Below are 23,843 nucleotides of genomic sequence, written 5' to 3'. Positions count from 1 at the left end.
CTTAAGGTTTTCATTTCTCCTCCATGGATTTTAATTCCTTCTCCTAATTTTTCTTTTGTTTCCTTTACTGCTTGCTCAATATACAGTTTGAATAACATCGGGGAGAGGCTACAACCCTGTCTCACTCCTTTCCCAACCACTGCTTCCCTTTCATGCCCCTCGACTCTTATAACTGCCATTTGGTTTCTGTACAAATTGTAAATGGCCTTTCGCTCCCTGTATTTTACCCCTGCCACCTTCAGAATTTAAAAGAGAGTATTCCGGCCAATATTGTCAAAAGCTTTCTCTAAGTCTACAAATGCTACAAACGTAGGTTTTCCTTTCCTTAATCTATTTTATGAGATACGTCGTAGGGTCAGTATTGCCTCATGTGTTCCAGCATTTCTACGGAATCCAAACTGATCTTCCAGTTTTTCCATTCGTCTGTAAAGAATTCGTGTTAGTATTTTGCTTCCGTGGCTTATTAAACTGATAGTTCGGTAATTTTCACATCTGTCAACACCTGCTTTCTTTGGAATTGGAATTATTATATTCTTCTTGAAGTCTGAGGGTATTTCGCCTGTCTCACACATATTGCTCACTAGATGGTATAGTTTTGTCAGGGCTGGCTCTCCAAAGGCTATCAGTAGTTCTAATGGAATGTTTTCTACTCCCGGGGCCTTGTTTCGACTTAGGTCTTTCAGTGCTCTGTCAAACTCTTCACGCAGTATCGTATCTCCCATTTCATCTTCATCTACATTCTCTTCCATTTCTATAATATTGTCCTCAAGTACGTCTTCCTTGTATAGACCCTCTATATATTCCTTCCACCTTTCTGCTGTCCCTTCTTTGCTTAGAACTGGGTTTCCATCTGAGCTCTTGATATTCATGCAAGTGGTTCTCTTTTCTCCAAAGGTCTCTTTAATTTTCCAGTAGGCAGTATCTATCTTACCCCTAGTGATATACGCCTTTACATCCTTACATTTGTCCTCTACCCATCCCTGATTAGCCATTTTGCACTTCCTGTCGATCTCATTTTTGAGACGTTTGTATTCCTTTTTGCCTGCTTCATTTACTGCATTTTTGTGTTTCATCCTTTCATCAATTAAATTCAGTATGTCTTCTGTTACCCAAGGATTTCTATGAGCCCTCGTCTTTTTACCTACTTGATCCTCTGCTGCCTTCACTATTTCATCTCTCAAAGCTACCCATTCCTCTTCTACTGTATTTCTTTCATCCATTCTTGTCTATCGTTCCCTAATGCTGTCCCTGAAACTCTCTACAACCTCTGTTTCTGTCAGTTTATCCAGGTCCCATCTCCTTAAATTCCCACCTTTTTGCAGTTTATTCAGTGTTAATCTACAGTTCATAACCAATAGATTGTGATCAGAGACCACATCTGCCCCTGGAAATGTCTTACAATTTAAAACTTGGTTCCTAAATCTCTGTCTTGCCATTATATAATGTATCTGAAACCTGACAGTATCTCCAGGCTTCTTCCATGTATACAACTTTCTTTTATGATTCTTGAACCAAGTGTTAGCTATGATTAAGTTATGCTTTGTGCAAAATTCTACCAGGCGGCTTCCTCTTTCGCTCCTTACTCCCATTCCATATTCACCTACTACGTTTCCTTCTCTTCCTTTTGCTACTATCGAGTTCCAGTCACCCATGACTATTAAATTTTCGTGTCCCTTCACTTTCTGAATAATTTCTTTTATCTCATCATACATTTCATCAACCTCTTCGTCATCTTCGGAGCTAGTTGGCATATAAACTTGTACTACTGTGGTAGGCGTGGGCTTCGTATCTACCTTGGCCACAATAATGCGTTCACTATGCTGTTTGTAGTAGCTTACCCGCATTCCTATTTTTTTTATCATTATTAAACCTACTCCAGCATTACCCCTATTTGATTTTGTATTTATAATCCTGTTTTGGTTAGTGTTACAAGGCCAGATCAGTGAATCATCCAGACTATTGTGCCGGCAACGACTGAAAAGGCTGCTGCCCCTCCTAGGGAACCACAAGTTTGTCTGGCCTCTCAACAGATACCCCTCCATTATGGTTGCACCTACGGTACGGCTATCTGTATCGTTGAAGCAAGCAAGCCTCCCCACCAACGGCAAAGGCCATGGTTAATGTGGGGGGGGGGCATCCAGTCACAGAACTGAGACGATATTCCATAAGCACGCAATTTCACTACAAGCCGCTTGTGTGGTATAGAATCAAAACCCTTCTGGAAATATGAAAGTAACACTCAACACTTCGTGTGAGTAAAGAGCTAGTTATGTTTAACAAGAAGGATGTTTTCTAAATCCGTGATGACTGTGTGTCAATATGTTCCAAAATCCTACTTAATGTCGACGTTAATGATATGGGCCTGTAATTCAATGGATTACTCTCCTACTACCTTTCTTGAATACTGATCTGATCTGTGCAACTTTCTAGTCTTTGGATACGGATCTTACGTCGAGAGAGTGGCTGTATGTGATAGTTAAGTGTCACAGCAAATCCTCTCCTTAGTTCAGTATAAATACTCTGACCAGATAGCTTAGAGGCAACAGATCAATAGGGCCAATGGCGTCCATGTCATTCGCATTCAGTCCTCTGATTATTGTATCATAATATATCGTGTAAAATTGTTCCAGTATTGTCATACTGAGCCAGTCACAAGCTCGCTGCCTGGTGTACTGACAGAAATTCTGTAACCACAAACATCTCACGCCAGAGTCCAAGACAGAAGCTGCCACTGATGGGCAGTCGATGGGACCACCAACACCATTTCGGATCAGAGCCCGAGTTGCTTTGATACTTCGGGATTGTACATTCCAGAGGACCAGTGGGCCGGGGCTAGTGTACGTCACGAAATCAGATTTATCGGCACCTAACACCACGGTCGATCTGACAGGACAACATTAGCAATGACCAAAGAAGGACAGAACACTCTCAGGCACGTAAATCAGTCACATACGCACCGTGGTCACGCCTCCTTCTCAGCGCATCTACCGCACGGTAAGGCCGGTATTACACTATCAAATTTCTTTGTCCAAAATCTTTGTCCAATATCTTTGTCAAAGATATTTGATAGTGTAATAGGGACTTTGTCAAATGTCGTCCAATATTTGATCAAATCTACGGCCTCGCTGTATATTTGATCAAAGAAACCGCTTGTCTTCTGTTCACTGCAATGTGACATTTTACCACATGGAGCGCTACATCGGTGCAGCGTACTGTCGTCTGTAGTGTTTTTATAACCATTACCGCTAAATACAATTGGTGTGTGCCGACAACTACAAAATTAATAGAGATGTCCGAAGCTAATGAGCCGCTTTACAACGTGAGGCACCCTGAATACAAAAATAGATTAAGAAGATTGGAGACCTGACCTAACCTAACCTAACATAACCCTCTTCTGTAGCAAGGAATCGGAGTGTTACAGTGAGCCTGTCTTCTGAAGATGTAGCGGTTCTTAAGTGAATATTGTGCTTTGTGATATGAGGATATACTTCATTGAGCACATACAGAAATGTATGCTCATCCATTCTTAAGTAATTGATGTACGACTTGACGTCTTCCACTGTAAGCTCACGTAACAAGTTTTGTTGAATGCTTTTATCGTGTCGTCGTAAAACCCACAGCTTCACCCAGATTAAATTAGTTTTTCGTTCCATAGATCCGTGCTGAGGAGATCCTCGTGGATGTGGAAAATGTCGATTTTTTTAAGCTGAAATAACAATACTAATAGTATGAATAAATACATAATTTCTTTCTATTAAAAATTTCGCCAATGGAGTAGAAGGAGTTGGCCAGTAGTAAGTCTTTCAGGCTCCTTTTAAACTGATCTTTATTTCTAACTAAATTTTTATGTTTGCTGGCAAATTATTGAAGATGAGTGTTCCTGAGTAGTGGACCCCTTTTGAACTAAAGTAAGTGCTTTTAAGTCCTTCTGCAGATCATTTTTGTTCCTGGTATTCTATGTATGAACTGAGTTGTTTGTTGGAAAAAGAGATATATTATTTACGACAAATTTCATTAAGAAGTAAATATACTGAGAGGCAGTAGTTAGTATACCCAGTTCTTTGAAGAGGTTTCTGCAGGACGTCCGTGAATTTACTCCACAAATAATACGTATTACACGCTTTTGGACTCTGAAAACTTTTGTTTGACTTGAAGATTTACCCCAAAATATTATCCCATATGACATTATGGAATGAAAGTAGACAAAGTATGCAAGCTTTTCATTTTTATGTTGCCTATGTCTGCTAACACTCGAATTGCAAATACAGATTTGTTAAGGCCCTTTCTGCACTTCTGTGATGTGCCCCTTCCAACTGAATTTATTATCAAGTTGTAATCCCAGGAATTTAAGACTGTCAACCTCGTATGTATGGTTCCTGTTTTTCCCCCACTTCTTTTCCGCATGTGCACACAATGCAATTGCGGTACGTGCAACTGCTGCGGTTAATAACAAGTTGTTGTCAACCATCTTGAACTTTGACGAAAAATTTGATGACAGTGTAATACCCCTTCTAGCGCTACGTCAAAGATCTTTGTCAAATATATTGGACGGAATATTTGATCACATCTTTGATCAAATCTTTGACAAAGAAATTTGATAGTGTAATACCGGCCTAAGCGCCTACGGATCGACGTGCGGGCAGCCCGCCTGACAGAGTCGCCGGCATACGCTTTGGCTAATACAGCACCCTTCGACAGCCTTGAGTCTGCCACTCATGACAGAAGATTCCTCTACAACCTACGAAGGAACTAGCTGTCATGGAGCCCACAGCTAAGAGGTGTGTATTGAACAACAAATTGAAAAATAATTAAGCTTGTTTTATCAGCATCAAACGATGCCCAAAAGGTCCTCATGCCACATACCCTGAAAATATAGTAGGGGTTTCCATCAAGGAAGTAGGCGACTCCTACAATCCGGTGCTAACTGGTTATGCCGGTAAGCGAGAAACAGTCGCAGGAGCAAATTTCTCCTGACTGGGTAATCAGAGGCTAACAAGACGAAGCATCACGGGAAGCAGTCCACACGATGTATTTACTCTAAAACAGCGTCACCGTCCATTACACACACGTCACAGTCACATACCCTTCTTCTTTGAGCTATCAATATTTTGCTTCCCTCCTTGTATTCTCCTGGGTTGAATCTTCGTCTTAGCTCTTACCCCACTCTACCAGCACTTTCAGTCTGAAATAAATTTATTTAATAGCATCACCGCTGAATGTTTACTCTGTATTGTAGGACCTATCTATTAATGTTTATGCCCAAGAAATGTCTACTTTCTCTTTAGTTATTAATTTTACAACGAATTTACTTTTCTATGAACTCGCGAATGTGCGAAAGGAAATACACACATACACACACACACACAAATAGTAATAAGAAGAAGGAAACACAGTCCGAAGGAATTATGCGAATCGAACGGAAATCGGTAAATGTGGTGTACACGTGCAGACAAAGAAATGTTTACAATTTCAGAAAAATTTGATGGCTTATTCAAGAGAAAGAGATTCGCAAATTCCGCAAGTCAGTAACTTGTTGGTTCACCTCTGACCATTATGTAAGCAGTTATTCGGCTTGGCTTGACTGATGGAATTGTTGGGTATGCTCTACAGGGATATCGTGCTAAATTCTGTGCATCTGCCCTGACCTGCTAGCGTCCGACTCACACTGACTTGAAGTCCCTTCCACCGGCTGCGTAATCCTGCGTTGCACTTTGAGATCATGTACACTCTGAGGTGACAGTAACAGACATGAGTTTTTCACATGATTGTCGGAGAGTAGTATTGCACATTTCCTTTTCTTTAAGGGACTTTTACAATCGAACAGCTACACTCAGGGGCATTCAGCTGTGGAACGAATTTGGATATTCATCTACTTATAAGAGAAGATTAGAAAGCTTCAGTTTGAGGGTAATGTTTCAGTTTATATGCAACCCAGCGCGGCTCCGATATGTGTACATAAGCACCGACGTATAGGCAAGGGGTTAGGCTGAGAGTTCATAGGAAGCGTATTCGTCCGACTAGTTGGACGACCTCAAACAACCGCACCAGGCCGTCTAATCCCAAGACACGTAGTGACGTTTGCACTCGTCCACTGCACACAACCAATTCGGCCGTACACAGCTGGCTGGCGGACGAAAGCCAGCGAAATGGAATTGGACGTAGCAGGTAAAAGCGTTCGCCTTTTGCTTCGTGTGTCTGGGTGTATTGCGCACTTAACTACCAAGTACGGATATTGAGAAGTTTGTAAGCCTTACGAATAAGAACAGGTCATTATAGGACACAGATTCCGCCTTTTGGAAACACTGTGTTTTTTCTTCTTACCCAAACATGTTTCAGCACCTCTGGGCCAACATCAGTGGGTTTTGATTATTGAGGGCTCTAAAAAGTAAACATATTTTAGGTTGTAGCTGATCTAACAAAGTGAAGCCTAAAGAACGTTTTTGTTCGTTTTGCTTCTTACCGTGATGTTACATTATATGGTTTTGCAGGGCGAACTGTATGGTGTCTTGCATTCACAGCTTGTCATCTGCTAACCAAACGATGTAAATGTGAATTTCACCGGCGACTTAACATATCGCTAGATTTTTAAGCAACATGATATCGGCGTGTCAAAATGTTTTGCATATACACTCCTGGAAATGGAAAAAAGAACACATTGACACCGGTGTGTCAGACCCACCATACTTGCTCCGGACACTGCGAGAGGGCTGTACAAGCAATGATCACACGCACGGCACAGCGGACACACCAGGAACCGCGGTGTTGGCCGTCGAATGGCGCTAGCTGCACAGCATTTGTGCACCGCCGCCGTCAGTGTCAGCCAGTTTGCCGTGGCATACGGAGCTCCATCGCAGTCTTTAACACTGGTAGCATGCCGCGACAGCGTGGACGTGAACCGTATGTGCAGTTGACGGACTTTGAGCGAGGGCGTATAGTGGGCATGCGGGAGGCCGGGTGGACGTACCGCCGAATTGCTCAACACGTGGGGCGTGAGGTCTCCACAGTACATCGATGTTGTCGCCAGTGGTCGGCGGAAGGTGCACGTGCCCGTCGACCTGGGACCGGACCGCAGCGACGCACGGATGCACGCCAAGACCGTAGGATCCTACGCAGTGCCGTAGGGGACCGCACCGCCACTTCCCAGCAAATTAGGGACACTGTTGCTCCTGGGGTATCGGCGAGGACCATTCGCAACCGTCTCCATGAAGCTGGGCTACGGTCCCGCACACCGTTAGGCCGTCTTCCGCTCACGCCCCAACATCGTGCAGCCCGCCTCCAGTGGTGTCGCGACAGGCGTGAATGGAGGGACGAATGGAGACGTGTCGTCTTCAGCGATGAGAGTCGCTTCTGCCTTGGTGCCAATGATGGTCGTATGCGTGTTTGGCGCCGTGCAGGTGAGCGCCACAATCAGGACTGCATACGACCGAGGCACACAGGGCCAACACCCGGCATCATGGTGTGGGGAGCGATCTCCTACACTGGCCGTACACCACTGGTGATCGTCGAGGGGACACTGAATAGTGCACGGTACATCCAAACCGTCATCGAACCCATCGTTCTACCATTCCTAGACCGGCAAGGGAACTTGCTGTTCCAACAGGACAATGCACGTCCGCATGTATCCCGTGCCACCCAACGTGCTCTAGAAGGTGTAAGTCAACTACCCTGGCCAGCAAGATCTCCGGATCTGTCCCCCATTGAGCATGTTTGGGACTGGATGAAGCGTCGTCTCACGCGGTCTGCACGTCCAGCACGAACGCTGGTCCAACTGAGGCGCCAGGTGGAAATGGCATGGCAAGCCGTTCCACAGGACTACATCCAGCATCTCTACGATCGTCTCCATGGGAGAATAGCAGCCTGCATTGCTGCAAAAGGTGGATATACACTGTACTAGTGCCGACATTGTGCATGCTCTGTTGCCTGTGTCTATGTGCCTGTGGTTCTGTCAGTGTGATCATGTGATGTATCTGACCCTAGGAATGTGTCAATAAAGTTTCCCCTTCCTGGGACAATGAATTCACGGTGTTCTTATTTCAATTTCCAGGACTGTATATTTGTAATTAGTCACGTTTTTTTGTGACTCATCCTTCTTTTTCTGCATTCTGCAAACAAAAATTAGCGTACTTTGTCTAATTTCGTTGTTTAATGCGTATGTACAGTGCAAAACCATGTAACGTAAAATCACGGTAATAAGCAAAACTAGCAAAAACGTCCTTTATGCTTTACTTTGTTAGATCAGTTATACCCTAAAATATGTTAACTTTTTACAGTCTTCAATAAACAAAACCTACTGATGAAGGTACAGAGGTGCTGAAATATATTTGGGTAAAAAGCAAAAAACAGTGCTCGCAGAAAGATATGTTATAATTTAACTGCAAACACGGAAGGAGAGACAATAGCTGCAGATGTAAAAAATGAAGAGAACACCGCGACTTACGGAGAAAACTATGGTTGAAAGCTGCAGAGGACATGAATGTTGAAACAAAGTGGAAACGCTAATTGTAACATAGCAAAATACGTAATACTGTGAGATCAGATTTATGAAATATGTGATACGTCACGTTCAGTATATATTCAAGAACACTGTTTAGCAAATTCTGTAAACCGAATTTAAAAACCAATCTGAGAAGGACCTAAAGACACTCCACAATCATGTCTTGCCTAGCTTGTCGGGTCATCATAGTGTGGTCTGGTGACGGAAACAGTACGGATATTTGAAAATAAACAAATGTTGTGTTTTTTTTCCATTGAATTCTCTGCTCTTTTTGTACTTCAGGGACCGATTTCAAGCGCTTCATTAAACAAAATTGATTAAAAACTGCTAGAAACTGTTCACAAATCTATAGTAAAAACGACTCCTATAACAGTACTTTCACTCTATGTAGTGGTATTCTCTGCATTACTCAGACCGCTTTCACGCATGGGCCTCCCGTGAGCAAAAGAACATCCTCAGCGTATCTCCTATGCTCTGATACCGCGGATCTCGCCGGCAGAAGGATATATTTTGTCGACTGTGTTAGCTGGCAAGTGAATGGAGGTGCTGGTTGTTCCCCCTCCTTGTCAATTACAATGCAGTGTAACCAGCGTATATACTTGAGTATGCCAACGTTATCAGACATACCAATTTCAGCAATCTCCATTTACTAGTCATCACTCCACGCTCCCATCCCATCTCTTGTTTACATCTTCATCTACATACATATTACGAAAGCTGCAGTATGGTTCATGGTGGAGGGTAACCTGTAACAGTACTAACCGTTTCCTTTTCTGTTACATTTGCAAATAGAGCGAGCAAAAATGACTGCCAATATGCCTAGGTACGAGTCATAATCTCTCTAATCTTACCTTCATGCCCCTTATACGACGAGTACGTTAGCGGCAGTAGAATCATTCTGAAGTCAGTCTCAAATGCCGACTCAATTTTCTCAATACCTTCTCAATTCCTTGATCGATGAAAGGAGGAAGTACAAAAATATTCCGGGAAACTCAGAAATAGAGAAATACAAGTAGCTGAGGAACGAAATAAATGGGAAGTGCAGGGAAGCTAAGACGAAATGGCTGCAGGAAAAATGTAAAGACATCGAAAAAGGAATGATTGTCGGAAGGACAGACTCAGCACACAGGAAAGTCAAAACAGCCTTGGGTGACATTAAAAGCAAGGGTGATAATGTTAAGAGTGCAACGGGAATTCCACTGTTAAATGCAGAGGAGAGAGCGGATAGGTGGAAACAATACAATGAAAGCCTCTATGAGGGGGACGATTTGCCTTATGTGACAGAAGAAGAAACAGGATTTAGAAGAGATAGGGGATACAGTATTAGAATCATAATTTAAATGAGCTTTGGAGGACTTAAGATCAAATAAGGCACAAGGGATAGGTAACATTCCATCAGAATTTCTAAATTCATTGGGGGAAGTGGTAACAAAACGATTATTCACGTTGGTGTGTAGAATGTATGGCGACATACCATCTGACTTTCGGAATAGCATCATCCACACAATTCCGAAGACGGCAAGTGCTGAAAAGTTGGAGAATTACCGCACAATCAGCTTAACAGCTCATGCATCCAAGTTGCTTACAAGAATAATATACAGAAGAATGGGAAAGAAAATTGAAGATGCACAAGATGACGATCAGTTTGGCTTCAGAAAAGGTAAAGGCACGAGAGAGGCAATTCTGACGTTGCTGTTAATAATGGAACCGAGACTAAAAAAAATAAAGACACGTTCATAGGATTTGTCGACCTGGAAAAAGCGTACGGCAATGTAAAATGGTGCAAGATGTTCGAAATTCTGAGAAAATTAGGGGTAAGCTATAGGGAGAGACGGGTCATATACAATATGTACAACAACCAAGAGGGAATAATAAGAGTGGACGATCAAGAACGAAGTGCTCGTATTAAGAAGGGTGTAAGACAAGGCTGTAGCCTTTCGCCCCTACTCTTCAATCTGTACATCGAGGAAGCAATGATGGAAATAAAAGAAAGGTTCAGGAGTGGAATTAAAATACAAGGTGAAAGGATATCAATGATACGATGCGCTGATGACATTGCTATCCTGAGTAAAAGTGAAGAAAAATTACATGATACGCTCAATGGAATGAACAGTCTAATGAGAACAGAGTATGGATTGAGACTAAATCGAAGAAAGACGAAGGTAATGAGAAGTAGCAGAGATGAAAACAGCGAGAAACTTAACGTCAGGATTGATGTTCACATAGTATATGAAGTTAAGGAATTCTGCTACCTAGGCAGTAAAATAACCAATGACGGGCGGAGCAAAGAGGACATCAAAAGCAGACTAGGAATGGCAAAAAGGGCATTCCTGGCCAAAAGAAATCTACTAATATCAAATATCGGACTTAATTTGAGGAAGAAATGTCTGAGAATGTACGTCTGGAGTACAGCATTGTACGGAAGTGAAACATGGACTGTGGGAAAATTGAAATAGAAGAGAATTGAAGCATTTGCGATGTGGTGCTACAGATGAATATTGAAAATTAGGTGGACTGATAAGGTAAGGATTGAGGAGGTTCTGCGCAGAAGCGGAGAGTAAAGGAATATGTGGAAAACACTGATAAGGAGAAGGGACAGGATGATAGGACATTGTAGAGGAAGACGGAGACTGGAATACATCATCGAGCAAATCATTGAGGATGTAGGTTGCAAGTTTTACTCTTAGATTAAGAGGTTAGCACAGGAGAGGAATTCGTGGCGGGCCGCAACAAACCAGTCACAAGATCGAGGGGAAAAAAAAAGAACGTCACTTCCCTCTAGCGATTCCCATTTGTGTCCCCGAAGCATCTCGGTAAAACTTGCGCGTTGGTCGAACCTAATGGTAACTCGAACAGTGTCCTATGTATGTGTGAATTCCTAAGGGACCAAACTGCTGAGGTCATCGGTTTCTCGACTTACACACTACTTTAACTAACTTATACTAAGAACAACATACACACCCATGCCGAGGGACGACTCGAAACTCCGGCGGGAGGGGCCGCGATATCCATGCATGGTGCCTCAAACCCGCGCGGCCTGTCCGCGTGTCTAATAATGTCCTAATGTCCTATATGCGGCGCTTTGCAGATTAACCACACGTCCCTAAGATTCTCCTAATAAACCGAAATCAACCATTTGCCTTTCCTAATACAGACCTCACACGCCCATTCCACTTCACACTGCTTTGGAACGTTGTGTCTAGGTATTTATTCCACATGAGAGTGTCAGGCAGCACGCTAATAATACGGTATTCGAGGATTGTGATACCCATGTGTCTCTGATGAAAACTCGCCGTCGAGGACAACATACTGGGCTCTGTTACACAAGAAGTCTTCGAGTCAGTGAAATACCTGAGAATCTATTCCGCATGATCGTTAAAAGTCGGCAGCGTGGCACCGAGGCAAGTGCTTTATGGAAATTTAGAAATATCGAATCAGCAAGATACTCTTCAGCCTTGGTGTGCAGGATTTCATGTGAGAAAATGGCAAGCGTAGTTACACAAGAGCGATGCTTTCTAAAACCACTTTTCTCTCTCAAGGAAATTTAGTATATTCGAACTGAGAATATATCGAAGGATTCTGCAGCAAACCGATGTTAAAGATATTTGTCTGTAGTTTTTTCCTTCTTATATACAGGAGTCCCCTGCGCTGTTTTATAGTCGTTTGGGAATTTGCACTGGGCGAAAGATTCGGCAAAAATGCAAGCTAAGGAAGGCGCCAATGCTGTAGAATAATCTTTGTAAAACCGATTTGGGATCCCATAAGGACCTTCGACTTATTTGCTTTCAGCTCCTTTAGTTGTTTCTATACACCTGTGATGCCTATGCTCGAGTCTTAAAAAGACGTAGAAAGTGGTTTGCTTTGGTCCGAGTTTAGACACTGTGAATGATCTCTTCAGGCAGGTCCTCAGTTTAGTTGCCGGCCGTGTGTCGGACGTTAGTCGGCTGCGATGGACGAGCTTCATCGGTCGGTCGTAGTCATGGGGAGATACGGACAACTTGTTTGTCGATGGAATACGGCCCCATTGGACCTCCAGGCTTAGTGTAGCCTTCGAAAGGAAACTTGTTGATCGCCGAGTATAGTTTTCTGAGCACAAATAAACAGACTCGACTTTTGATTTGTTCAGCTTCATTTGTCGCAATTTAATTTTCAGTTAAATCTGTAGAAATTTTAGTTTTCGAGTGAAACCTTGTGTTACACGTATGATAGTTTTGCTAGTCTTTATTCGTACTGTCCCATTCTCGAAGGTCAGCGTTGTTCCAAACGTCATCTCAAGGTTTCGACTTGCTGAATTCTTGCTGATTCAGTGTCGTACACTGACTTTCACAGACATTTCGAGCTGTGGGATGTTAATGAAATTCATTTGGCGGTCAGCGTACAACGATCTTTTATGAAAGTAAGTGTAATGATCTCACTGCGCTTTCCTGGTAGAATCGGCATCACGCCCTTCGTGCTTAATGCATTTTATGTTTTGTTCATTTGTGGAACAAATTATGCAGTTGAGGTGATCTCACTATTGATCGATTAATTTGAGCCTTCAGCTGTTGACAGAAACATTTTATGTTCGTCCATGAAATCAGTCACATACACGCTGGAAGGGAATGAAAGTATTGAAAACAAACTGAAATCGTTTTCATTTTGCAGCTACTTATATCCTACAGACGAATTTCTGAGTAGACAATATATATATGTGTTAGGCTCACAGCTATCAAATTAAGATAAAAAGAAATCCAGTTACTTAAATGGCCAGCATGTTTTCCCAGAGAAAATGTGTCTTATTTTTAAACCTATTGACACTTTACACATTACGACGAGGAAAACGCAAAAAAAAAAAAAAAAAAAAAAAAAATTATAAACTTAACAAGCTGAAACCCGTAAAAACGTCAGCTCTTTTCACTAATTTCACGATAATCATAATCCCCTGCTTTCCCGAATCCAAACGGAATCTCTGCGGTAAATTATTCTTCTTAATGTGTTGATACATGTTTCATTAATGTATTTCTGCTACCAGTGAAGTACACAGCAGCTTAGTGGAGCTGCAGCTGGGGATCAGAACAGCAGACGGATCCAGATTACTTCAGTTTCATGTTTGTAGGGCATCCGTTGCGTATGTGAATTTACGGTCACAAAGGTACAAATTTCAATAAGGGTACTAAACGCAAACGCTACTCTTTAATGTCAGATGTTGGCTAAAATTTACTGTTTGAATAAAGTGTTTTGTGAGCACAATATACGGTTGTAATTAGATTCTAGTTTAATAATATCAGGTAATGTACACATGCATATTTATCCGCGTCAGCAAAATGCAGAGTGTGCTTCGTCCGTGAATCGTTGTCTCATATTTGCTTTCTGCAGAGGATCCTAACTTAATGGAAAGATGGAATTACTCGTTGGTTCGCTACCCTGTTTCATATTTTTGAGCTGGATGCACTGCATGCACAGTGTACTGTTAACTATCAGCGGGCAGATCACTCACAAACTAAAGCAAAGAATACCTGTTTTCCTTAGCAAGTCATGCGTAGTCGAAATTGTGTCGTAGTGCAATGGAGCAAGGTGTTAACATCAGTGATTGATACAAATTGCGGAAATGGCACATATAAATAATTTGTGTTAGCTTACAGAGAAGAAACCCGTGTGGGGTTGCCAGTCCCCCATCCGGCGCCTCTCCAGGTGGCGGATAGGGGAACACTCACCAGATATGGCGGGTACCGGGGAAATAAAATACCTAGGGTGGACCAAAACTAGCGTGCCTAGGACAAGTCACTGAGCCATAGGGAAGGCAATGTTCCTAGGGCTGGACCCCCAAATGCAAGGTCTCTGGGCCTCCAGGTTGGGGGTTGTGCAATGGGCTACCTCCCCTCTCATGGAAAACAAGATTTGGTGAGGATACTCTACACGTGCCTTGGAAACAGGTCTGTCTTAATTGGAACAGAAGTCGGAAACGCAAACCAAGATTTGAAACGTGGAATGTAAGAAGTTTGTTCAGGCCAGGAAGCATGAAAACTCCAATGTAACTCTTCAAGCTTTCCCGGCGAGATCTTGACATGTGAAATAATCGGGTCTACTGCCGGATGTTTGTGTCGCTCTGGCACAATATTTCGGCCACGTAACACGTAGCCTTCTTCAGGTGCTACCTGAGACTGCCGTATTGCAGGATCTTGTCCAGTATTTACGCCCAGAGAGCGCTGGGCAGGCGCGGACATGTTTGTGCAGAAGGTTCGATGACGTCTACTGAGTGCCGGACGAGTGGCTTGCCTACCCCGTCACTGGCCTGCTGAGTGGAAAAATCTAGTATTTTCGGACAAGTCTCACCTCAACAGTGATGGCCGCTTACCTATAAGACGATGATCGGTGAACGCTTTTGAGCTGCATATAAGAACAGTGGAAGAACGGACCCGCAAAATTACAGTCCGATATACTTACGACCGTTAATCTGTGGAATTGTACAACGTTTCCTGAGTTCGAATATTATAAATTTCCAAGAGACCGAAAAGCATATGTCCACGAATCAGCACAGTTTTAGGTACTATCGCTATTGTGGAATTCAGCGTGCCCTCTTCTCAAATGATATACTGCGAATTATGGATGCAGGGCAACAGGCAGATTCCAGATTAAGGAATTGACACGGTGCCCCTCTGCAGACGTACAAGCATATGGAATACATTCTCGGGTATGTGAGGGCTCGAAGACTTTTTAAGTAATACGGGGTGTTCAAACGTCTTTCCGCAGTGCCGTATGATTGTCAGCCGAGAGTGCCGTATGCCGCAGTTATACCGAAATTAAACTCAGTGAAATACAAGTTATTAATTTATTGAATATTCATTTTTACTTACAAATTTTCACGTTAATTGTTGAAAGTGTCCCTCCTGTTGTTGAATACACAATTCAACTCGTCTAATCATGTTTCCAAACACAAGCTGTAACATTTCTTCTGTAACAGAAGCAGTGAAAGTGGATATTGCAGTTTTCAATTCATCGATGGATTTTGGACGGTTTTTATAGACAGTTGTTTTCGCTGCACCCCAGAAGAAAAAGTCAGGTAGCGTTTGGTCAGGTGATCGTGGAGGCGATCACCAAAAACATCAGCAAGCAGTGACATCGAAACGCGAGCTGTATGCGCGGTTGCACCACCTTGTTGAAAATAACCGTTCAATATTTCACTTAACACAAGTTCTCCTATGAATGGGTACAGAATATCACTGCAGTATCGTTGTGCGTCTATTGTTTCGTTGAAAAGTTTGGGACCCACAATCCGACGTCTAGAAATTGCAATCCAAACTCCTATTTTCACAGAATGAAGTGGTTCCTCATGAATACACAATGGATTTACAGTACTCCACGTAAGAGAACGTTGCGAGTTCATGTACCCGCATCAATGAAACCACGCCTCGTCAGTGAAAAACGTTTCATTAGGAATATCTCTTCCATTTTGTTGAACGAAATTTTTGAACCATTGACAATAATGCATTCTCTTGCCATGATCAGTATTTTTCAGTTCTTGCACGACTGTAACTTTGTATGGGAAAAGTTCTAATTTTTTCCTTACAACTGTGTGGGCCGTTCCGACACTAAAATCTATTTCCTGGGCGAGTTTTGTTACTGACTTGTTCGGACTCATTGACATTTTATCGGAAATATCGAGTAGTTTATCCTCAGGCAAAACGCTAGGACGACCACTTCTTGGTGCATCTGTCACTGAACCCGTACTTCGAAATTAGTTAATCAAATCTCACACAGTATCGCGATGTGGGAGTGTTGTCTCCGTGAAAACTAAATCAAATACTTGACGTGCTGAAACTGTGTATATACCGCCAGGTTGGAACACTTGTTCGACTAAAAACACACGTTCTTCAGTGGTTAGCATTCTAACAGTGACAAAAACGAAACAAACGAACAAAGGAACTAAACTTCAACGTTCCCGTCAACACGTAACGACACACACCAACGATACTACTGACGTTGGCTGAGATAAACGAAAACAGTGGAATGATGGGACAGTCCACTTGAAGGGAAGTAACCCAGGCAGGCAAACAATCATACGACACGCGCGGCTAACAATCATACGGCACTGCGGAGAGACTTTTTGAACACCCCATAGTACCCATTATGTTGTCACGTTGTCACCGACAGCGAGTTTTCAGCAGAGGCAAGGGTATCGTCAGCAATATGCCAGGGAAATGTGACGGGACCGTTATTATTTTCTGTATACATATGTGGTCAGGCGGACAGGTCAGCAGCAATCTGCGGCTGTTGCTGATGATACTGAGGTGTATGGGAAGGTATCGAAGATGAGTGACTGTACGATCATACAAGATGACGTAGGTAAAATTTCTAGTTGGTACGGAGGTACAAGCATGTGGAATAGGTTCCCAGGTATGTGAATGACTCGAAGACTTCTTAAGTAATACTACTCAGTATGTTGCCATGTTGTTCTCGAATGGCAGCTGTCACTAAATGTAGAAAAATGTAAGTTAATGCGGGTGAGTAGGAAAAACAAACATACAAAGTTGGGATACGGTATTAGTAGTGTCCTGCTTGACACAGTCATGTCATTTAAATATCTCGGCGCAACGCTGCAAAGCGATATGAAATGGAACGAGCAGGTCAGGACTGAAGTAGGGAAGGCGAATGGTCCACTTCCGTTTATTGGGAGACGTTTAGTAAAGTGCAGTTCACCTGTAAAGTTGAGCGCGTATAGGACGCTGCTGAGACCTACCTTTAAGTATTACTCGAGTGTTCGGGATCCACACCAGGTCGGATTAAAGGAAAACTCCGAAGCAATATACAGACAGACTGCTAGATTTGTTACCGGTAGGTTCGAACAACACGAAAGTGTTACGGAGATGCTGCGGAAACTCAAAGGAAAGGCGACGTACTTTACGATGAACGCTATTGAAAAAATTTAGGGAACCGGCGTTTGAAGCTAACTACAGAACGATCCCTGCCGACAACATACATTTCTCATGAGGACCTCGAAGGTACGAGAAATTAGGGCTCTATCTGCGAGCTAAAAGCAGAACAGGAAGGGAGATGTTTACTAGTGATACACGATACCCTCCTCCACGCACCGTACGGTGGCTTGCGGGGTATGTATATAGACCTAGACTGCATTTATGAGCTGTGTGGGGAACAAACGATATGTGTGATGGTTTGTGACACCATTGGATGAAACATGCTATCTCGCCTCCTGCCGTACACCAGGAAGGATTTAGGGCTCGAAGCATCGCCTTCCTTCTCGCGGTTCCAGACGCATATTTCAGCAGAACTATGTCCGGCCATATGAGGCGAGGATTGTTCAAGTATTCTTCAAAGAATAACGGGTACCACTCCTTTCTTGGCCTGCCACTACATCCCACGTGTGGCCCAGCGACCAAGTCTACATCTGCATGTTAATCCGTACGCGGCAAGCCGCCCCAATAGCAAAATCTCGCCCCTTCCCCCCCTTTCGCCGGTCCCCCTTTTCCTGTCCCACTCACGAATGGCGGGTGGGAAAAATTACTGTCGGTAAAGCTGCATGTAAATCTAATTTCTCTAACTTTCTCGTTGTCATTATTTCACGAGAAGGAATTAACAAGTTGCCCAAATTTTTTTGGAACGTAAGCCTCAGAAATTTCAACAGAAAACCTGTCTGTAATATACAACGCCTCTCTTTTAGTGTCTGTCAATTAACTGAGCATCTCAGTAACCTTTTCTGCTGAATGAACGATCCCGTGAAAAAATGAGCCGCTCCTCTATCATCTCCATCTCGTCTATTAGTCATAGTTGGTATGTGTCCCAGACTGGTAAGCAGTATTCAAGACACAATAGAACAAGTGTTTTCTATATCACTTCTTTCGTGGATGAAGACGTTCCTTAAGGTTCTCCTTGTAAATCTCAGTTTGCCATCTGCTTTCCGAATATTTGTTTTATGCGGTAATTGAACTTTGGGTCGCTGGGGATGGTTACTGGCAGGTATTTTACAGTGATTGCTGCTACCCGTGATTCGTCACCTATTGTGTAGTTGAAGACCTTGCCGTTACCACTGGAGGTAAAATCTTTTGGGATACAAAATAGCTTGTTCAGTTGATCGTGGCCTGAAGAACACCCCAGCAGAGTGGTCGAAGCGTCGACCATAAAGTAGAAATACCACGCAGCCTAACAACACAGATAATGTTTCCCTTCAGTAACAACTCTCTTCGTATATTTCTGCTCAAGACGTTGTATTTATTTACTTTCAGGATCAACTTCCCGCTTTTGCATTAGTCGAAGACCGAGGATGTTTTACTTCAAATTCCTCCATTTCGCTACAGTCTGGGTTTCAAATCTTCGTATAGACAACAGTATCACGGAGCCTCCAGCGTTACCTACTACGTCACTAATATACCAGGGCTACTAGGAAAGTGAGGTCCGATCGATCGCGAAATGGAAACCACAGTAAAAATCTGACGAAACTTTGCTTAGCTCAGCTGAGAGTACCTCTAGTTGGCCGTCGATCGCGCCACATAGCTCTTTTCAGTTCTCAGCGCACAGTGAACACTTAAAGATGCCTACAAAATAATGTCTCCTGTTGAGTGTGAATGTCTGTGAGAGATTTCGCCTACATTTGTGCACCTCATACAACGTAACTCTCATGAGTTTCCTTCTTGATGACACTTCTCGGCCGGACACTGCAGGGGCACCGAGGACACTGCTATAGATTTTTCGTCACCCACGTACAGCCCGGACTTGGCTCCTTATGATTTTCATCTCTGCTCATGTGAATTGCTGTTTTTGAAGTCAACATTGTGGAACAGACAACGAGCTGCAGATCGAGGTATTGGAAAGTTGGTACAACACTACGACAAATTCTCAATCGGAGCGACGACTATGTAGAGAAGGAGCTGGAGGGTGTAGCTAACTATTGCTAATAAAACATTTTTGATTTTGAATGTAGTTTCGTTTCTGCAACCGACAGGATCCTACATTTCGAATAGCCCTCGTAGACTGTCTGCTGGTTGGAAACTTACTCTTGCAACCACTGTCCATGTTGTGTGGCCGTGCCAACAAACCGGACGTAAGTTTTTTCTCCTGCAACATATCCATAACTTGTTTCACTCCGTGACATGACGTATAGAGGCTCTAATTGCAGCACTCGGCAACTTCTGACTGTATTGAATTCTCACGATCTAATTGTTTACACAGTTCTATAATGCTAATCATTTGTGAATTACCATGTATGTACTGCGTGGAATAAATTTCGTTGTAATGATATGTTTCGGTTTTCAAGAGTATAACTACATAATGATGAGCATAAAAAATCTGATTCTAGCTGACAGCGTGCCGTACAGTTTGAGGTTTTCAGGTTACTACGTGACACAGCACTGCGTAGGTATTGGTTCCCTGGATGTAATTCCGGGGCGAAGGTCTTGGAGGGACAACAACGAGGTGATCTGTTTGGATGGCGCCTGCGAAGTCTCGCTAACAAGAGTGCGACGTGAGAAAGCACTTGTTAGCAGGAGTCTGGAGCCGGACTCACCCGGAGAAGCCGGCGAGCCAGGCGTCGGCGGCGCAGCTCCAGAAGGCGGTCGTCACGACGCCGCCCCCGCCGCCCCCACTGCCCGCCTCCACGTGGGCGCCGCGCAGCTCGCGGTCCTCGCACTCTACGGGGGCTGCCGTCGGCGCCACGGCGGCGGGTCCAGGCGCCGGCCCAGGGTTGGGGTCGGGGTTCGGGTTTGGGTTTGGGTTTGGGTTTGGGTTTGGTTTGGGGTTTGGGTTGGGGTCCGGTGCCGCCGCGGCCGCCGCCGCCGCCGCCAGCAGCAGCAGCTGGCGCACCACCGCCCCCGCCATCACGGGGCCGCCCCCAGAGTCATCGCGATACCGCCTCCTGTTGGCAGACAGAGAAGACCTGTTGTTATTGTTGTCTCGCCATAAACGGTCTGACGGATAGGTTGAGCAGCAGTCTGCGGCTTTTGATGATGATGATTCTTTAGTATACAAAAATATCATCGTTGAATTACTGTATGAGGATACAAAATGACTCATCCAGAATTTATAAATGAATGATAAGTGGCAGCTTGCACTAAATGTAGAAGTCTAATTCAGATGAGTAGGAGAAGGAATCCAAAATATTCGGATACAGTATTAATGGCGTGCTGTCTGACATAGTCAAGACGATTAAATAGCTATGCGTAACGTTGCAAAGCAATGTAAAATCGAACGAGTACGTAATGGGGATAGTATGGAAAGCGAATGGTCGTCTTCGGTTTATTGGAAGAATTTTAGGTAAATGTAACTCATCTATGAAGAACACCGCGTATAGAACACCACTGCGATCCATTCTTGAGTGCTGCTTGAGTGTTTGGGTTCCCCACGAGTGTGGAATAAAGGAAAACCTTGTAGCAATTTTCGACTTCACCAGGCCTTATCGCTCATTAATGGCTCATGATATCAAACAACTCGACCGGAAGCAGACGGATGGTGTTAACCAGTGTATGGCTCCAATTGAAACTGCTGCTCAATTTAGTCAAAGTGTCAAGACGTACACGTCTGTCCATGGGATAATTTATTGAAGAAATAGTTACAGTCTGTGCTTGTACGGTCAAATAGTCCGAGCGTTGGCAAGTTATGTAAATTCTAAGTAATAAGAAGTAACAGTGAAATATGGTAATGATAAAACAACAGAAAAGGCTATAATCTACTGATACATTGACGTAGACTCCACTGCGCGATTTATGTTAATTCGTAATATTTTCATTTAGTCACTGCAGACGAAAACGTAGAAATGAGTACAATAAGTCGGTTTTACAAGGAATAAAATAATACACTACTGGCCACAAAAATTGCTACACCAAGAAGAAATGCAGATGAGAAACGGGGCCGACCAGGGTGGCCGAGCGGTTCTAGGCGCTACAGTCTGGAACCGCGCGACCGCAGGTTCGAATCCTGCCTCAAGCATGGATGTGTGTGATGTGCTTAGGTCGTAACACATCTGAAATGTAACGTCCACTGTTCAAAATGCCGTCAATGCGAAGAACAGGTAACCAATGGCACCCCATACCATCACGCCAGGTGATACGCCAATACGGCGATGACGAATACACGTTTCCAATGTGCGTTCACCGCGATGTCGCCAAACACGGATGCGACCATCATGATGCTGTAAACAGAACTTGGATTCATCCGAAAAAGTGACGTTTTGCGATTCGTGCACCCAGTTTCGTCGTTGAGTGCTTCATCGCAGGCGCTCCTGTCTGTGATGCAGCGTTAAGGGTAACTGCAGCCATGGTCTCCGAGCTGATAGTCCATGCTGCTCCAAACGTCGTCGAACTGTTCGTGCAGATGGTTGTTGTCTTGCAAACGTGCCCATCTGTTGACTCAGGGATCGAGACGTGGCTGTACGATCCGTTACAGCCATGCGGATAAGATACCTGTCATCTCGATTGCTTGTGATACGAGGCCGTTGGGATCCAGCACGGCGTTCCGTATTACCCTCCTGAACCCACCGATTGCATATTCTGCTGACAGTCATTGGATCCCGACCAACGCGAGCAGCAATGTCGCGATACGGTAAACCGCAATCGCGATAGGCTACAATCCGACCTTTATCAAAGTCGGAAACGTGATGGTACGCATTTCTCCTCCTTACATGGGGCATCACAACAACGTTTCACCAGGCAACGCCGGTGAACTGCTGTTTGTGTATGAGAAATCGGTTGGAAACTTTCCTCATGTCAACAAGTTACAGGTGTCGCCACCGGCGCCAACCTTTTGCGAATGCTCTGAAAAGCTAATAATTTGCATATAACAGCGTTTTCTTCCTGTCGGTTAAATTTCGCGTCTGTAGCACGTCATCTTCGTGGTGTAGCAATTTTAATGGCCAGTAGTGTAATAGTACTGAATGTAGTAAGGTTTAATGAATTCCGCAGATATAATTGAATCATCACTGGTCTGCGAAAAGAACAGAATCACACAATTTTTAGCTAGGCACAGAGTAGCCGCTTTCCTTTTCTCTGTCATTTCATTATCCTCGTCCCATATGGCAGAAGGGTGGGCTGGCAACAGATAAAAGTCACCGCTCTTCGTCCATACGAGAGTAAAAGCTTAAAAACATATTTAGAAGTTGTACACACTGGTTGACAAAATGAATGTTTCACACAATAAAAGACAGATTGTCAGTTTCATAATAAAAAATAAAAACACTCATTTGTTGATTAATTAAAATGTGAGGCAGTTGAAACGGTAAATGGTTGTTTCACAAGATATGAAAATCAGATGGACAGTTGCAAAAGTTAAAAAAGTAAAACGCCGGTGCGTTGACTGGTTAAGACACGTGACGAGTGGGCTTAGAGTTCCAGCGGGAGGGGTGTCGTTGTAACTTAGCAGTTGAGGCAGTGCGTAAGACGATGAATGTGAGTGGATGTTTGAAGAAGGAATTTGGGAGAGTGAAGAGGGATGCTGTTCTGGACTAAGTCTTAGGATTAGGGTGGAGAGGAGTGGATAGGAAAGGGAGCCCTGACCTGGGTAGGTGGGGTGGATTTTTTAGATCATGTGGGAAGGGTATATATCAGGACGGACTTAATAGTCGGGTAAAAAAAGGCGATTAAAGTTTCGTTGGGAGAGGACGTGGGAAGTGTGGTGGCTTAGCTTTGGGGTAATGTGTTGGTAGAGGCGAGGCAGAGAACAAGCAGCAGTGAACAGGAGGAGAATTGAAGCGATGGGTAGTGCCCAGTCTACGAGTTACGTAGGATGTTCCGAGATGTTCAAAATGGAAGAGTAGGGTGACGAATTTCATAAGGTAGTAAGGGGTACGGATGGAGAATGACAAGTGGATCCGAAAAGCTAGCCGGAGAGCACGTAATTCGAGGATTTGTAGGGCGTGATAGACGGAGTGAGGAGCGGAAAAACCATTCCGGAAAAAATTACAAATATATACGGAGTGAGGTTTTCATATTGAGGCAACGAAATGTCTCAAATAACGCAGTTGAGTTCCAAAAGGTTAATATCTCGAGAAATTCATTGGACCAAGAACACAAAAACTGACGTGTGACAAACAATTCAGTGTTTTGCACTTTTCTCCGTATACCTGTTTTGAAACTTTCATTAATTCCTTATTTGACCTGATCTCATCGCGTACACGTCGTCCCTCATTTCTCAAAGATGTTCCGTCATAACCTGACTGCGTTATGCGTTAGAATGTACGCTGTTGGAAATTGGAAATTTGTGGTAAATTTCTCTATGGAACCAAACTGCTGAGGTCATCAGTTCCTAGACTTACACACAACTTAACCTAACTTTAACTAACTTACGATAAGGACAACACACACACCCATGCCCGAGGGAGGACTCGAATCTCCGAAAGGGGGGGGGGGGGGGAGGGAGCCGCACGAACCGT

The 23,843-nt window shown here is 43.7% G+C and overlaps 1 protein-coding gene across 1 annotated transcript in view; it reads right to left on the bottom strand.

Annotated features, from left to right (window-relative positions):
• LOC126456513 (probable G-protein coupled receptor 179) overlaps positions 1-23,843 on the bottom strand; it is a 1,523,402-nt gene that overhangs the window by 349,154 nt on the left and 1,150,405 nt on the right. Inside the window, exon 5 of the mRNA XM_050092263.1 lies at positions 19,989-20,336. Coding sequence (XP_049948220.1) covers positions 19,989-20,299 — 311 coding nt within the window. The 5' untranslated portion in view covers positions 20,300-20,336. The remainder of the gene's footprint in view (positions 1-19,988; positions 20,337-23,843) is intronic.

Source organism: Schistocerca serialis, chromosome 2 (assembly GCF_023864345.2).
Source record: "Schistocerca serialis cubense isolate TAMUIC-IGC-003099 chromosome 2, iqSchSeri2.2, whole genome shotgun sequence".
In the NCBI taxonomy this organism is placed as follows: Eukaryota; Metazoa; Arthropoda; class Insecta; order Orthoptera; family Acrididae; genus Schistocerca; species Schistocerca serialis.
The sequence above is the reverse complement of the archived record's forward strand: the minus strand, read 5'-3'. Positions and strand labels throughout refer to the sequence as shown.